Raw genomic sequence first — 17,919 nt, 5'->3', positions numbered from 1 at the left:
TGAAGCTGTTATGGATGGGGGCCAAGTATCTATCCATTAAGTGGGATATGGGGCCACCAGCAAGAAGCCCTCCCTCCGTGCATTTTGCCGTGCAAGAAGACTTCCTGTGCAAAGTTCGTCGAAAGGAGCAGCGATCGCTCAGAGACATCTCGTTTTTGGATCTGACAAGAGTTTGTTCTCTGTGAGCGAGAGCTCAATCTAGATAACCATGTTCTGCCCTCGTCAGCTTGTAGAATTTCCTCCTCTCTCCCTCCCACAGCCTCTCACGTCTGTGTGGGGTCTTCTGCCAAACGCATCTTGGCAGCCCTTGCGTGTGTGTTTATGTGTGCGGCCTTTGTGGAGCAATTGTCGAAACATTTGTGAGGTTGTTGGAGGAGGGAGAAAGTTTGTTTGTGGTTTTGATCAAAGCCACGCATTGTCCCAGATCAGCCTGACCGGGCCGTCACCTTCCACGTGATGCTGTGAACACGCCTGGAGAGATCCCAGTTGACATGTGTTGCAGGAAACAAGGGTCAAGTCGCTTATCCCTTCTCCTTCCGCCCCCTCGGTGCTTTCTGGCTGCAAAAGCTTTCGAGCGTCAGCCATGGAAGATGCAGCGCTTTCCTGGTTCCCAGGCTCTCCTGGAGTTTCTAAGAGATCATAGAACGGTAGAGTTGGAAGGGACCCACGAGGGTCATCTAGTCCAACCTCTGGAAATGCAGGAATCGCAGCTGAAGAATCCCTGACAGACGGTCATCCAACATCTGCTTCAAAACCTCCAAGGAAGGAGAGTCTACCACAGGGGTCAGCAAACTTTTTCAGCAGGGGGCCGGTCCACTGTCCCTCAGACCTTGTGGGGGGGCCGGACTATATTTTGAAAAAAAATAATGAACGAATTCCTATGCCCCACAAATAGCCCAGAGATGCATTTTAAATAAAAGCACACTTTCTACTCATGTAAAAACACGCTCATTCCCAGACCGTCCGCAGGCTGGATTGAGAAGGCAGTTGGGCCAGATCCAGCCCCCTGGCCTTAGTTTGCCTACCTGTGGTCTACCACCTCCACTGTCTAACAGTTCTTACTGTCAGAAAGGCACTTCTTGATATTTCATTGGAATTGCCTTTCTTGTAACTTGAATCGATTGATTTGGGTCCTGTCCTCTGCAGCAGCAGAAAACACCCTTGCTCCATCTATTATGTGACATCCCTTGAGATATTTGAAGATGGCTAGCCTATCTCCTCTCAGTCTCCTCTTTTCCAGGCTAAACATACCCAGCTCCTTCAACCATTCCTCATCAGGCTTGGTTTTCAGAGTCTTGGTTGCCCTCCTCTGCACACACATTCCAGCTTTTTAATGTGTGACATTCTAATGTATTTTTAATCTTTGTTGGGAGCCGCCCAGAGTGGCTGGGGAGGCCCAGCCAAATGGACGGGGTACAAATAAATTATTATTATTATTATTATTATTATTATTATTATTATTATTATTATATTTTTAAGATTTGCCTTGAGAGAGTCTTTAAACCTCTTTTGTTGACCACCAGCATTACATTTTCCATTTTTAAGTTCGGAATAGAGCAGTTGCTTTGGAAGACGATTATGCGCTCCCGAGCCTGGAAGTTCAACGTAGCAGCCATGGCCCAAAGCTGCAGACAGTTCTGTTATCGGCGAATCTTTCTAAGGTCTATTTAAAGCATTTGCTAGAATCTGAAGCCTCCCTCCCTCTTTCTTGCTCAGCCCTTGTCAGGCAGATACACCCGCCGCCCAACAGTTCTTCTGCCAGCCATCTTCTGGCCACTATTCCAGTGGTCTAAAAGGGGAGGCGGTTGCAGGGAATGTAAGAAAGTAAAGAACTTCTGGGAAATGATATATAATGAGATGAAAAAGATGTTGAAATATACATTCTTTAAAAAACCAGAAGCATTTTTACTTGGTATTATAGGCCAAGACATTAATAGGCAAGATGTCAAACTGTTCTTATATGCAACAACAGCGGCAAGAGTATTGTTAGCCCAGAAATGGAAGCCAGAAGAAAGTCCGACGAAAGAAGAATGGCAGACGAAATTAATGGACTATGCAAAATTGGACAAAATGACAGGAAGGATTCAAAACCTGCAGGGGACCAGAGATTTACAGAAGATTGGAAGAAGTATATGGATTATTTGAAGAGCAACTGCAATCAACAAATTACACTAGTAGGACTACAAGAAGTTTTGTAAGGAGAAATATACAAAGTGTTACAAAGTAGGAAAAGATAGAGATATTGGTCATGAGATTGAAATGTAATGGGGAAAATAAGAAATGCATACTGAGAGACTAGATTGGAAAATTTTCAGACAGGACTGATGGAAGTCAAAAAAACTGAATAGGATGTAAAAGCATGTTTAATTATTGTTGAAAATGGTATGTTAAAAAGCTAATAAAAATTATATATATATAAAAGCGGAGGCTGGTTGCACTTCCTCCTATCGGAGGCCAGGCAGAGGTCCACCCTCCCAAAATCCTGCTCCCGGTTGCTGCCCGTGATAGTGCTTTTGTGCCAGCCATCCCACAGCACCAGGATGTGGTTACTGGACAGGTCAGATTTGCTGATCCTATCGCTCTTGCCTCGAGTTTCGTACACTGCCACACAGCCATCTGACATCCTGCTTCTGCTTCCACTGCTTCCTCTTGCTGCCTATATAGGGCATCTCCACAGAAGGACTTTCCGAGCCCGGGCACAGCAGGTGGAAAGGCAGCACAGGGGTGGGGGTTGCCGAGGCCACCTGAGCCGGTCCAGGAAAAAGAGGCTTTGTCCTGCAGGTACGCCAAAGGATTTGTAGTTGCATGCACAGGGGATTTGAAAAGCCACCCCTTTTGTGCACCTCTTGCTCTCTCTGTGTGTGGCTAGACCTCCTGAAATAGAGGTGAGTGGCAGACTTGGGGTGGGTTTCTGGAATTGTAGTAAAGGTTCCTTGGCACGAATCATACTCGTTTTTTAAAGCTAGGTTTAAGGATGAGTGAGGATGGGCAGATTGGCTTCTCATTTTTCCACTCCAAAGTTCAGGTTCTCCGCACGTCCACATCAGTTTGCAGAAAAAGTAGTGAAAACCCTGAAAATTTACCTGCTAATTTCTCTCAATGTACATAGTTTTGAATGCAGTTTCACCCGATAGCATGTGATTTTGCAAATCAATTTTCTCTTCTCTTCTTAAAATTTTATATTCTTTGTTGAAAAATTGTTGCTGTTGTTTAGTCGTTTAGTCTTGTCCGACTCTTCATGACCCCCTGGACCACGCCAGGCACTCCTGTCTTCCACTGCCTCCCGCAGTTTGGCCAAACTCATGCTGGTCGCTTCGAGAACACTGTCCAACCATCTCGTCCTCTGTCGTCCCCTTCTTCTTGTGCCCTCCATCTTTCCCAACATCAGGGTCTTTTCCAGGGAGTCTTCTCTCCTCATGAGGTGGCCAAAGTCTTGGAGCCTCAGCTTCAGGATCTGTCCTTCCAGTGAGCACTCAGGGCTGATTTCCTTCAGAATGGATCGGTTTGATCTTCTTGCAGTCCATGGGACTCTCAAGAGTCTCCTCCAGCACCAGAATTCAAAAGCATCAATTCTTCGGCGATCAGCCTTCTTTAGGGTCCAGCTCTCACTTCCATACATCACTACTGGGAAAACCATAGCTTTAACTATACGGACCTTTGCCGGCAAGGTGATGCCTCTGCTTTTTTAAGATGCGGTCTAGTCTGTGATTCTATCCTTGACTAAATTCAATAAATGTATTAAGAGGTCAATGGGTGTGTTTGATCTGAAAACCTCCTCTTAATATCTCTGTTTCGTGCACCCAGAACCGTTTTGCTTTTCTGCACTCCTGTTGCAAAGGGGCAAAACTATTACCTTTTGCTGTTCCCCAAAACCAACACTTTCCCAGTGGTTTTTGGATCCCCCTGTCTGGAAACCTCTTCTTGTGTAATTTAAGCCCATGAGATGTGGCCCTGCCTTCTGGGCAGCAGAAAAACAAGCCTTTGCCTGCTTTGGTGCCACCTTCGGGCATTTGAAGAGGAATTTTAAGTCCCCCCCTCTGAGCTCCATGTATTACACGTCCTCCTTTTTCCCTCTCCCTCTTCTGTTCTAATCCGAACAGTGCCCATTCAAAACCTGAACTTTCTGCCAACTTTACCTTTTGAAATCCGCTGGGGGTTAAGGTGCCCATTATACCAGGAGCGCTGGACCAGATTGGTTGGAGAGGCAAAGCAGTTTCTCAACCTCGCAGGTACCCGGAGACGGCGGTGGGAGGAGAGAAAAGTATCGCTTTCGCCCAAATTCAACACCCCGCAAACAATTCCAACGCAATTAAGCGCTATACAATTGTTGGAAAGGAGGAGCGGTTCCTTTCAGCGCTGAGGACCTAACTGCCTTTCAGCTTTTGTGGAGTGTGAATGGGGTAACAAAAAGGTGTTGTGTGTCTGCCTACGTGACCCAGCGACTCTCATTAGCCGCCACGCGCAGTTCGTGACCTTTGCCTGTGAAGGTCATTGCTCTTTGGGGCCGGATCTGCCATTAGGCAGGAGAGTCACGTGCCTCAGGCGGTTGGATTGGGGTGTCACAAAAAGGCAGGAAATTGCTCGTTCTTTGGGGGATATTTACGGGGATTTTCGGCTGTTGCGCACCTTGCCTCTTGGGTGGGGTGGTGGGCAGAGGGGGGCATTTGCTGTTCCGCCTCAGGCGGCAAACTATTTTGGGCTTGTCTTCAGCAATCCATGGGGAGAGTGATATGAGGGGTGCTACCAGACCCATTGAGGACCCCCAAGTAGCACAAGATGTATGTCTGTCATTCAGGAGTGCAGCCTTTCCCCCGTGACAGTGTGTGCCCAGGATCCGTGCTTTTTTCTAGTACTTTTTTTTTCATTTACTGTATTTATTTTCCCCGATTTGAACTTTGTTCTAGTACTTTCTTTTCATTTACTGTATTTATTTTCCCCGATTTGAACTTTTTTCTAGTACTTTCTTTTCATTTACTGTATTTATTTTCCCCAATTTGAACTATAAAATGGTGATTTTCTTGAATCAAACTGAGAGTACCTCTAAACTGGGAGCTGACGCTGAGACCACCTAACACCAGTCTTAAAAGACCTACACTGGCCGCCAGTATGTTTCCAAGCACAATTCAAAGTGTTGGTGTTGACCTTTAAAGCCCTAAACGGCCTCGGCCCAGTATCCCTGAAGGAGGGTCTCCACGCCCATCGTTCTGCCCGGACACTGAGGTCCAGCTCTGAAGGCCTTTTGGTGGTTCCCTCGCTGCGAGAAGCCAAGTTACAGGGAACCAGGCACAGGGCCTTCTCGGTGGTGGCGCCTGCCCTGTGGAATGCCCCCCCCCAGATGTCAAAGAGAACAACTACCAGACTTTTAGAAGACATCCAAAGGCAGCCCTGTTTAGGGAAGCTTTTAATGTTTAATAGGTTATTGTATTTTAATATTCTGTTGGAAGCCGCCCAGAGTGGCTGGGGAAATCCAGCCAGATGGGTGGGGTATAAATAATATATTATTATTATTATTATTGGGGGAAAAGCACTGCCCGGGGCCATGGGTGCCATGCAGAGTGCACTGAAATTGGTGGGTATCCGGCTCCTTCATGGGTAATTTTGTGGGTGCTCGGGCACCCGGGGCCCCAGGGAGTTGGCACCTACGCTGTCGCTTCGGAGGAGGAACTCATCGTGTGGATTCAGACCCCGGCACTTTCATATTTCAAACCTAAAAGATTCTGCGAGGATCGACTTGGGATAGGAAACTGGGGGGATCAATCTGCCACACGATTCCAGGGACCAGACCCCCCTACATCAATTTGATTTGATTTATTACAGTTCGTAGAACCATAGAACTGTAGAGTTGGAAGGGACCCTAAGGGCTATCTAGTCCAACCCCCTGGAATGCAGGAATCTTTTGCCCCACGTGGTTCTCGAACTCTTGACCCTGAAATTAAGAGTCTGAGGCTCTTCTGACTGAGCTACCAAGTTTTCTACGCTGCTTTTCATGCAGGCAAAGCCCCAAAGCGGCTTACAAACAATAACCAATAATAATATGATAGAACGTAATAGAGCATCGCAAAAGCAGCACAAATCACACAGAGCAATTAACAAATCAATGGTGGAACAATGGCAATCTATAAAACACCGTTGACAGAGTTTGGCTGTCGAGTGTCCCTCAGTTATTATCTGTGAGATGTCATAGAATTGCATAGTTGAAAGGGACCCAGAGGATGATGATGATGATGATGATAATAATAATAATAATAATAATAATAATAATAATAATAATAATAATAATAATTTATTATTTATACTCCGCCCATCTGGCTGGGTTTCCCCAGCCACTCTGGGTGGCTCATTTAGTTCAGCTGCCATTCTATGGTTCTGTGAGTTAAGAACTATGTAGAAACCTTTTAAAAATATTTGAAATTAGAGGGAAAAGAGATGAAACTCATCAACTGGATGGGCTTGCCCAACTACAATGTTTTAAGCAGGTGCAAAAACGAGTACAGGCAGGGAGTTCCAAAGTTTCGTTGCCACCATGCTAAAAGAAGGATTTCTTACAAGTGCGGTTATTTGACAAATAGACTGCGGTGGAATCTACACACCTGTTCAAAACATTGTGGAAATGCTTTTTTTCACCACCTGGTGTCACAAATATATATTGCACTTTGCAACACATTCAAAGTGTTTCATTTGCAGCTGTATAGCTGAGTCCTGTATCTCTTTTGACCAGACCATGGGTACTAAGGCCCGGGGGCCGGATCCGGTCCACTCGCCTTCTAAATCCGGCTCCCAGATGGTCTGGCAATCAGCGTGTTTTTACATGAGTAGAATGTGCCCTTTTATTTAAAATGCATCTCTGGGTCATTTGCGGGGCCTGCCTGGTGTTTTTACATGAGTAGAATGTGTGCTTTCATTTAAAATGGGTTATTTGTGGGGCATAGGAATTTGTTCATTCCCCCTCCCCAGAAAATATAGTCCGGCCCCCCACAAGGTCTGAGGGACAGTGGACTGGCCTCCTGCTGAAAAAGTTTGCTGACCCCTGGACCAGACAAATACCTGACCCTCAATTAATTTTCGTTATCCTTCCTAACCCCGATAAAATAAAAAACGACGGGAAGAAGAAATGCAATTCCTTAGATGCTGGAGCATTAAAAAGAGTTTGAAATCTGCTGCACAGGAGGAGCATTTGAGAGAGGCAGGTGGCTTTGTGGCAGCTTCCTCCTCCCTAAATGTGTCAGCAAATTGCCACAGGCGATGAATGGACGGCCGTCTCCTCTGCAAGCAACCCCGCCGGGGACACTTCTTTTTTTTTTTTAAAGAATATTTATTAAATTTTCCAATTTTTTAAACAAACAAACAAAAACAAAACAAACCAAAACATTAAAAAAGACATGAAATTCATAAATCATACTTTAAAATAACAGATTTCTCAGACCTCCTCATACTTCTCCTCCTTGTATCCCAATTAAAGTTATTTGTTCAGCAAATCCTTCAATTTAAGCATTACAGCTTATAACATTACCTTATTTTTCAAACCCTTTCCCCCCCCTCTATGTTCCTTTATATCATTACAGCTAGAAACCACTCTATTTCAATCCAACACCATTTAACTTTCCTTAATTTTACAGTATTTCTGTAAATAGTCCTTAAATTTTTTCCAATCTTCTTCAGCCGACTCTTCTCCCTGGTCACGGATTCTGCTCGTCATTTCTGCCAGTCCCATACAGTCAATCAGTTTCATCTGCCATTCTTCCAGAGTGGGTAGATCTTGCGTCTTCCAATACTTTGTGATAAGTATTCTTGCTGCTGTTGTAGCATACATGAAAAAGGTTCTGTCCTTCTTTGGCACCAATTGGCCAGACATACCCAAGAGGCACTTCAGGGGACACTTCAGAGCGAAACTTGTGCAAAAGGAGGAAGCGGTTGGTGTGTCAATTTCGGGTGAAAGTGATGCATCGCCACAGGCGAGGGGGGGGGCGGCCTCCTGCCCTTTGCTGCTGAAACCACAATGTTGCTTGAACGAAAAGGAGCAGAGGAATTAGACCGGCCCTGGGTGCAGGAGGCTGCCTGCCTTCTTATTTTTAGGTTTGAAGTTGCAGATTCCGAGCCAACTATTGGTAAGTGGGGGGGGGCAAAGTCATAGTTCGGGGGTGGGGCATCCTCTTGGCATGCGCAAGGTTATCTCCCGCTTGGACTACTGCCATGCGCTCTATGTGGGGCTACCTTTGAAGGTGACCCGGAAACTACAACTAATCCAGAATGTGGCAGCTAGACGGGTGACTGGGAGCATAGCTGTCAACTTTTCCCTTTTCTTGCGAGGAATCCTATTCAGAATAAGGGAATTTCCCTTTAAAAAAGGGAAACGTTGACAGCTATGACTGGGAGCGGCCGCCGAGACCACATAACACCGGTCTTGAAAGACCTACACTGGCTTCCAGTACGTTTCCAAGCCCAATTCAAAGTGTTGGTGCTGACCTTGAAAGCCCTAAACGGCCTCAAAGGCCCAGTAGACCTGAAGGAGCGTCTCCACCCCCATCGTTCTGCCTGGACACTGAGGTCCAGCTCCGAGGGCCTTCTGGCGGTTCCCTCCCTGTGAGAAGCCAAGTTACAGGGAACCAGGCAGAGGGCCTTCTCGGGGGTGGCACCCACCCTGTGGAACGCCCTTCCAGCAGATGTCAAAGAGAACAACTACCAGACTTTTAGAAGGCAGCCCTGTTTAGGGAAGCTTTTAATGTTTGATGCATTGCTGTATTTTAATATTTTGTTGGAAGCCGCCCAGAGTGGCTGGGGAAACCCAGCTAGATGGGTGGGGTATAAGTAATAAATTATTATTATTATTATTATTATTATGTCCCGAGTTTGATACTTGACATCACCAGGCAGGGATGGGAACATTCACTGTCTGAAACTCCAACACAGTCACTGACGGCCAGTGTAGACAGAGAGACAAATAGTTTGACCTGTTTATATGCTCTGCCTTGGAGGCAGATTCGGGTTCAACCCCTGGCCTTGCCAGGCAGGGCTGGGGATGTCCCCTGCCTGAAATCGCTGGTGATCCACTGCCAGTCCGTGAAGGCTGTACTGATCTAGGTGGAACCATCGGTCAGAGTCGGCAGAATGGAGCTCCCTATTAAGCTGAGTCCTTGTAAACCTCAAACGTTTCTGCGTAAGGCTGACACGCAGAACCCTCGTGCCTGAGGATTTTCTCTCTCTTTCTCTCCCAGTACTTTCCCCAGGAAAACCTGCATTTTTAACCCTGAACCGGAGCAAACGGAAACTGCGTTTTCTGCCGGCTGCCAGCTGCTCCAATTCAGTTGTGAAAAAAACAACAGCAGCAAATGGGTTTTCCTGGGGAAAAGAAAAAAGATCAGACACAGAACTTTAAAACATGGAGTTGTGGCTAGAAAGCGCAGCACAACAGGAAGTCTGGATGAGCCCTGTGTGTGTTTGTGTCTAATCGCAGGATTTAGGTGGGAAGATTTGGGGCAGGCAAAAGAAAGCCCCTCTTCACGCAGCGCATCGTTAACCTGTGGAACTCATTTCCGCAGGAGGCAGTGATGGCCACCAGCCTAGATAGCTTTAGAATAATAATAATAATAATAATAATAATAATATAAACTACAAACTTATAAATTAAGTTTGTTCTGGGTATAAGCTTTCATGTACAAGAACATGTACTTTTGTTCTTGCACATGAAAGCTTATACCCAGAACAAACTTAGTTGGTCTCTAAGGTGCTAGTGGACAATTTTTTATTTATTTTGACTGCATCAGACCAACACGGCTACCTACCTGAATCTATAATAATAATAAATAATAATAATAATAATATTTATACCCTGCCCACCTGCCTGGGTTTCCCTAGCCACTCTGGGCAGCTCCCAACAGAATATTAAACAGAATAAAACTTCAGAAATTAAAAACTTCCCTAAACAGGGCTGCCTTCAGATGTCTTCTAAAAGTCTGGTAGTTGTTTATTTCCTTGACAATCTGGTGGGAGGGCGTTCCACAGGGCAGGCGCCACCACTGAGAAGGCCCAATTCATGCAGGAGATGAGAGCTTTTCCTGCTTCGGCAGTCCTTAGGATATAGTGCCTCCTCCTAAAAGCCTTTGCCTTCTGCTCTATCCTTTGTGCAAGTCTTTAGCGCCTGCATACGCACAACTGCTTTCTTCCTGCTGTTGGTGCCAGAGCAAAGAGATAAGATGCATGAGGTTGAGCAAAGGGTGCCAAAAGCCATGTGTGTCTAGCCTGGCTGCAGGTCGGCCGGCGGACTAGCACAAGCAGTGCCATTTCAAAATGCCAAACTCTTTGCAAAAGACAACTTCCCTGACCTCTTTGCATCTTCCAGCTTAAAAAAAAGAATTAAAGCAAGCCAGAGGCCTGTGGTGGAGATGATGTCTGGCTTTTCTTGCCCATTTGAACTTCTCATTTGGGTTGTGGTTAGCTGCTATCGGATGGTCTCGCTGCGGATGGTTTTGGTGGGTGGGGAGGGCGGGAGATGTTGGAGCAAGGAACAAAAATGTGTAAAAATGTGCAAGGCAGTAAAAGAACCGGCTTTCCTGGAAAGCCACTTCTGCCCCTCCACCCCCTGGCCGGCCAATTGGTCGGCTCAGGGGGCATGGCCTGCCCCACTTGGCAAATTGGCACCAGCCACTTGGTTTTCGCCTACCTCGTAGCAAATCGCCACAACTTTCTGGGTATTGGCGGTTAGGCATTGGTATTGCTCTGTAGATGGAAGAGGGGAGGAAGTGCCATCACCTGCCCCACATATTGAAGGGTAGTCCAATAAAGGATTCTGGGGGCCGTGGCCCTGTCCAAAGCCTGGGGGGTGAGGGCATAAGGCACGCCCCCTATTGGTGACCCCAGGGGAGGTCCTAGTTGATGTGCATCAGCAGGACTCCCCCTACTGGTGGTTAACCCTTCCCAGACTTCAGGCGGACGGGCTGAAGTCGGACATAGTCGGTTAGGACCAATGCCTAAGCCAATACCGCTCATCACCTGTAACCAATAAAGTTGTGGCCTTTTTTAGCCCATTAACCTTAATAATTGTGTATGTGTCTTTATTTCCACTGGGGGGGACACTCGGCATGCAAACCCATGTGCCTTTCGTGCTGCTAGGCTCCGTCGTTTGCTGAAGGTGGTACGGATCGCTTTCCTTTTGGAGTTCTGTTCCTTCAGGGTAGCACCAGCGTCGCCATAAAGAGACAGAAGAAGTGCCCTGGGACTTTATGGTCAAGGGTTAGGGTAAGAACCCCAGTAAATAATGTTGGTGGTGATGTTGGGGACTTTTTGTGTTGATTAAGTGGACTTCTGGCCACCCAAGCTGTAGTTTTTTTCTAGAGGGCCCGCAGGGAACACTAAAGGTTTCAGTCTAGGAAACGATTTGAGTTTTGGATGCGTCAGTATGGCATGTGGGCCAGCGCCAGGATTTACACTGAGTTCAGAGCTCAAAAAAGCACTCCCTTCTGAGATCCGCATGCCAGCGGTAGGAAAGGTGCTGCGCCAACAACAGGGGGATAGGTCCCTGCCCCAATGAGCTTCCAATCTGAAATTGCAAGCTCCTTTGGGACGAAGGGCGGGATAGAAATGTAATGATGAAACGAAGTAAATTTGACACAAGAGGAGGCGGCAGACAGGGGAAGGAGACAGAGGCAGTGAGTAAACTAGAAGAATATGCACACACACACACACCTGCAGTTACGTGTACTTAGACATACTTGCAGTGTTTTTTTGGGAATTCGGGGTTTCTGTCTTAATATTACTAAATGACATCCTTTTTGCATGACCTGTAATTGTAAGAATGTGCAGTCTTTTGAATGCTGCTTCAGTCAGTTCAGTCAATGTAATTCTGGCATTTAATTACTTTTTAAGAAATACATTGTATATGGATTTAGCTTTTTTGCATTTAATCTGTGTTGCAAGCCTCTTCGAGTCCCGGCCTGGGGAAAAGGCGGGATATAAATAAATGAATGGGGTGGGAGATGCATCACTCTGTAGCAGGAGCAGCTCGGATGCAGGTGCAGCACAAATTTGATCATCTCTAGCGCACACCTCCTTTCCTGTTTATTGCCTGGACTTTATCTCCCTGTGCGTCACACGGGCGCCATCTGCTGGCCAGCGAAAGTTAAACTAGGAGATGCGTTTCCCAATTGCAACAGGTCTGACTGGCTTTTATTTTTACAGGGACCAGCCTCCACGGAAATAAACATGTATTAGAATCCTAGAATTGTAGAGTTGGAAGGGACTATGAGGATCAACTAGTGCAGGCATCGGCAAACTCGGCCCTCCAGATGTTTTGGGACTCCAACTCCCATCATCCCTAGCTAACAGGACCAGTGGTCAGGGATGATGGGAATTGTAGTCCCAAAAACATCTGGAGGGCCGAGTCTGCCTATGCCTGAACCTAGCGACTGTCCAGTCCCCTGCAATGCAGGAATCTTGTGCCCAATGTGAGGCTCAATATGATAATGTAAATTGACTGTTAATTGGGAAATGTATTAATTTGTGTTTTTTAATTAAAAAATAAATATATGAATGAAATAATTTTTATTTTATTTTACAAGTGTACATTACCAAATACATATCCATATTTAGAGATTTCTCCGAATCTCTAGACATCCCACCTCCCCTTCTGTGGGTCGTGTTATCAACCTTTTCCACTGTATATTATTTCATCATCCAAGTTTTACGTCTCTCCATTTTGTCCATAGCAATTTCTACATTACAAGTGTTATTGCAAGCCTGCTAATGTTTTCATCTGCCTGCAGTGGTCTCTCAAGTAAATTGTAATTCCCCCCCCCCATTCTTGATTAAAGTTTTGGTCTTCTTGGTTCCTGAGCTTGCCGGCCATTTCGGCATAGTCCAACGGCTTGATTTGACATATTCCTCTCTGCTAGGGACTTTGTCTTCTTTCCATCTCTGGGCCAGTAATATTCACGAACATATCAATATTTTTACTAAGGAATCTTTTGCCCAGCACAGGGCTCAAACATCTGACCCTCTTTCTGCCTTGCCCACAGATCTCAGCTGCCTTGAGGGCAACCCAGGGCTCAAGCCAAGCCCAGGAGCTTACAGCATGGATAACCTGACCTCCTCCGCCGGCGGCAAGGACTCATGCACCTACCACGAGGAGTTTAAGCAGATCCTGCTGCCCGTGGTCTACTCGGTGGTCTTCGTCCTGGGGCTGCCCTTGAACTTCATCGTCATCGCCCAGATCTGGCTGTCGCGCAAGTCTCTGACGCGGACTACCATCTACATGCTGAACCTGGCGGTGGCTGACCTCCTCTACGTCTGCTCCCTGCCTCTCCTCATCTACAACTACTCCCAGAAGGACTACTGGCCTTTCGGGGACTTCACCTGCCGGTTTGTGCGCTTCCAGTTCTACACCAACCTGCACGGCAGCATCCTCTTCCTCACCTGCATCAGTATCCAGCGCTACCTGGGCATCTGCCACCCGCTCTCCACCTGGCACAAGAAGAGGGGCAAAGGCTTCACCTGGATGGTCTGTGGGGTCGTGTGGTTCCTGGTGGTCGCCCAGTGCCTGCCCACCTTCGTCTTCGCCGCCACCGGGATCCAGAGGAACCGGACTGTCTGCTACGACCTGAGCCCGCCGGACCGCTCTGCCAGCTACTTCCCTTACGGGATCACCTTGACGGTCACGGGCTTCCTGATCCCCTTTGTCTTGATCTTGGGCTGCTACTGCTGCATGACTAAGATCTTGTGCCAGAAGGACGAGATGATCGGGCTGGCCGTCCGCAAGAAGAAGGACAAGGCCATACGGATGATCGTCATCGTGGTCCTCGTCTTCGCCATCAGCTTCTTCCCCTTCCACCTCACCAAGACGCTCTACCTGATCATCCGCTCCATCCCCGAAGTGCCCTGCCTCACCCGGCAAGCCTTCGCCATCGTCTACAAGTGCACCCGGCCGTTTGCCAGCATGAACAGCGTCCTTGACCCCATCCTCTTCTACTTCACCCAGCGCAAGTTTCGCGAGAGCACCCGGCACTTGCTGGATAAAGTCAGCTCCAAGTGGAAGCACGACTCGTGAGGAAGCGTCCGTGATCCTGTGCCAAGGGAGGGTTGGCGACGCCCCGTCTGCGCGGCACCGGGCGCCAGAGGGAGAGCTCGGCCTAGCGTGGCTTCAGAGGCCTAACTCTGGTTGCCATGCCAACCCTATTGGAAGGCCTTGGGAGAATGTCACTGTGGGAACAATGGACCGCCGGGATGCTCTGCTCTCTTTCGCTTGCCTTAGGGCTGCGAGGATTCGCTCCTGCTGGTTTGGGAGATATCTGCTGCCCATGGCCGGCACCAATGGTCCTTCGTACTGCCATGCACCCAGAATTGAGTGGCGGAAGAACAGGAGAAATGCGACTGGCGTAAAGTCAGGGTCATCGAAGCTACCTTCTCCCAAGTCACTCTGCCCATCCACCTGGCGCAGTTTTGTCTACCTGGACTGGCAGCAGATCCCCAGGGTTTTGGGTTGGAGCCATACCTGGAAATCATATAATTGTAGAACTGGAAGGGACACCCAAAGGTCCTCTAGTCCAACCCCCTGCAATGCAGGAATAAACAAGATGCCATTGGAAACTGAACTTGAGACCATGCTGAGCAGATGTTCTGCCGCTGGGCTATGTCAGCTGAAGGAGTGAGGATCCTGAGAGAGGATCTCTTTAATGAGATATTCCAGATGGATTGAATGGGCTCTGGGTGACCGGGAGTGGGTGGGGGGTCATCGCTTAATTGTTTAAAGCCTTTGGGGGTCACCCAGGCCTTGTTCAAGAAACAGTATTATTACCTTTTCACTGAGAAAGGAGTCCTAGTCTTTCAGATCCTTTCTGAAATCAGAGGGTTCCAAGCGTGAGCTGTGAACAGATCCTTTGACGACAGATCTCCAACTGGAAAATGAACATCAGCAAACAAATGCAACCTCCCCAAGTTGCTGCGATGAACTGAGAAATGGGGCGTTGTCCTGTCCAGCGAGTCCTCCATCGCCACGTTTCTCTGAAGGGACCCCGTTGAAAAACCACCAGTGTTGATTGATTTGTTGTCATTTCTTTTAGAAGATGTAATAAATTTCAGGCTTGGAAGTTCAGCTTAATATGTACCAGCTCCTGTTTGAGCAACTTTTGTGTGGGAACCTCCTTGTGAGCTTTACGAGAGAGTTGCGCAGCGGAATCGGCCTTTGGAAGAATGCCGGCTTTCTCTTTTCCTTGCTTACCCGTAAATCAAGCAAGTTCCTAGTCCTCATGAAATCCACGGTGCCTCTGAATACCAGGTGCTGGGAATCACAAGCGGGAAGAGTGTTGCTGAGCTCAGGTCTTGCTTGTGGGCTACTCATAAGCGTCTGGTCGGTCCCTACACAGTAGGAAGCGTGGTGTAGTGGTTAGAGAGACGATAATAACTGGGGGGGGGGCCTGGGTTCAAATCCCCACTTGGTACTGCAGGCACTTTTCCTCTCACCCCAACGCACCTCACAGGGTTGTTTGTGAGGCCATGATGAGCCAGGTTGGTGTCTGCACACTATTCTGAGCCCTTTCAAGGAAAAGTAGGATAAAAATGTAGGCATTTTCACACGTGCATCTTTCCATTCAGGCACGTCAGAGCCATCGTTGCCGTTTAAAGACATATTTCAGCCAAGCAAAAGGCCAGCTAGGCGCACGACCCGAGGGAGCCGTTCTGGCAGCCACAAAGAGGTGCCTAAGGCAGGGGGCAAATCTGAGATTTTCCACCCCCAGCCTGTTTGTTTTGCCCCATTGCCCTGGCTCAGCTTACCTGTCTGCTCTTTTGCATGCTGGTTTCACCACGCGGGTGGTGCTGTGGGTTAAACCACAGAGCCTAGGACTTGCCGATCAGAAGGTCGGCAGTTCGAATCCCCGCGACGGGGTGAGCTCCCGTTGCTCAGTCCCTGCTCCTGCCAACCTAGCAGTTCGAAAGCACGTCAAAGTGCAAGTAGATAAATAGGTACCGCTCCAGCGGGAAGGTATACGGTGTTTCCGTGCGCTGCTCTGGTTCATCAGAAGCGGCTTTGTCATGCTGGCCACATGACCCGGAAGCTGTACGCCGGCTCCCTCGGCCAATAAAGCGAGATGAGCGCCGCAACCCCAGAGTCGACCACGACTGGACCTAATGGTCGGGGTCCCTTTACCATTACTTCACCTGTGCCAGGAGGACTCCTTGCAAGATCCAGCCAGTCTTAAGGACCGATGTGGTTCTTTCTCCCTGGCAAACCTGCATCTGTTTTCCAAACCCAGCAGCACCAGGAAAGGTGCCGTTCATGGCAGCCCCATGGTAGCCAGTGCGGTGTGTGGCTTGGAGTGTCAGACTAGGACCTGAGAGACTAGGGTTCGAATCCAGGGAGAACCATATATACCACCTTGAGCTTCTTGGAGAAAAAGGTGGAATATACAATAAATGGAAATAATAAACAAACAAGCAACCCACCCACCGGAGCCAATTTTCCCATATGTATTTTTCTCTGCCCTTTGCTTTCAATTCCTTGTCCAAACGCATGTGGAACAAGTGTTACCTGCAACAAAATGTTGCAGCGCTTCTCCCCTGCCCCCCCAGCAGGAAGTGGTTTTCCCCCCCAATTTTTTTAATTGATTTTCCAAAATTTTTAAACAAACAAACATACATACATCTTAATTGTACTTAATCCAATCTTAGTAACATTATTAAGTGACTTCCTCAAATCTCCCTGGGTGAATTTCAGTGTATATCATTGTAACAGTTTTCCAAAACCAATTTTCTCATAAAATTAACTTAGTCACTTAACATCTTTCTTTCTTTTCATTTTAACTTTAAACATGTTATTCTCTAACATTACATATTTAAATCCTAAGCCTATCTGGTATTTGCAAGTTTTTCCAATTAAGTTATTTTAACATATTTAACTAAATAGTCTTTGAATTTCATCCATTCCTCCTGGTAGTCCTCCTCCTTCTGGTTGCGGATTCTTCCGGTCAGGTCGGCTAGGTCCAAAAAGTCCATCATCTACATCTGCCATTCCTCCACTGTTGGGACTTCTTGTGTTTTCCAATTCTTAGCTAACAAAATTCTAGCTGCAGTTGTGGCATACAAAAACAGTCTAACATCTTTCTTGGGCAATTCCAGACCTGTTATTCCAAGAAGAAAGGCCTCTGGTTTCTTAAATGTATATTTCAACGTGTTTTTCCAATTCATTATAAATCTTCTCCCAGAAGTCTTTTACCTTGGGGCAGGTCCACCACGTATGATAAAAAGTACCTTCTTTTTCTTTACATTTCCAACATAAATTATCACTATTATGAGATATCTTTGCCAATTTTACAGGCGTTAAGTACCACCCAGCAGAAAGTGTTGCAGCTTCCGCTAGGTAATTCAGTCCCTCCTCCTGAGGTATTCCAGGTTATGTGGTACCTTTTTCATCCCAACAGCCGCAAATACTTCTGAGCAACCTTACAGAATCCACATTCCAGGGGTCCGGAAGCAAAATGGGGTGCGGGGCAAGATAACCTATATGATTTTGACCTCTTATATTCCAGACTTTCTTCTCCACACACACACAACATCCATCTCCCAGGTGAGCAAGAATTCGTCAGAGTTGGAGGACGCATTTGAAAATCAGGCAGAGACATTAATGGGAGAAGCAAAGCAAGGATTGGGCTGGGTGCGGCTGGGGAGGGGGGGTGTAGCCTGAGGAGAGTCCCCGGGGCCAGATGAAGAGGATTGGAGGGCCACATTCAGCCCTGGGGCCTGTCAGGAGCGAGAAAGCAGCAAATCGCACTGTGTAAGTAGAAGTTAACTCCTTATTAGCAAGAACACAATCTGCACAGACTGAGTGGAGTGTCAGGCCTAATGGGCACAGCAGCACATCGCCGGTAGGCCTGGGTCACCCATGGATCAGTTGCCAAGACTGAAAGTCCCCTCCACCCCACAGCTATCCAAGTCTTC

At 47.4% G+C, this 17,919-nt stretch overlaps 1 protein-coding gene across 2 annotated transcripts in view; it reads left to right on the top strand.

Moving 5' to 3' along the window:
• The window catches only part of P2RY6 (pyrimidinergic receptor P2Y6), a 47,979-nt gene extending 32,888 nt beyond the window's left edge, over positions 1 to 15,091 (top strand). The window contains exons 1-2 of one of the 2 annotated variants that reach the window (XM_053385401.1): positions 2,475 to 2,781; positions 13,008 to 15,091. In XM_053385401.1, the coding sequence (XP_053241376.1) occupies positions 2,541 to 2,781; positions 13,008 to 14,035 (1,269 nt within the window). In that variant the 5' untranslated portion in view covers positions 2,475 to 2,540 and the 3' untranslated portion in view covers positions 14,036 to 15,091. Of the gene's footprint in view, positions 1 to 2,474; positions 2,782 to 13,007 lie in introns of those variants that run through there. The other variant, XM_053385402.1, reaches the window with a different exon arrangement.
• The last annotated feature ends 2,828 nt before the right edge of the window (positions 15,092 to 17,919 follow it).

Source organism: Podarcis raffonei, chromosome 4 (genome assembly GCF_027172205.1).
Source record: "Podarcis raffonei isolate rPodRaf1 chromosome 4, rPodRaf1.pri, whole genome shotgun sequence".
Taxonomy (NCBI): Eukaryota; Metazoa; Chordata; class Lepidosauria; order Squamata; family Lacertidae; genus Podarcis; species Podarcis raffonei.
Note: the sequence above shows the minus strand (reverse complement) of the source record. Positions and strands in the feature narration are given on the sequence as shown.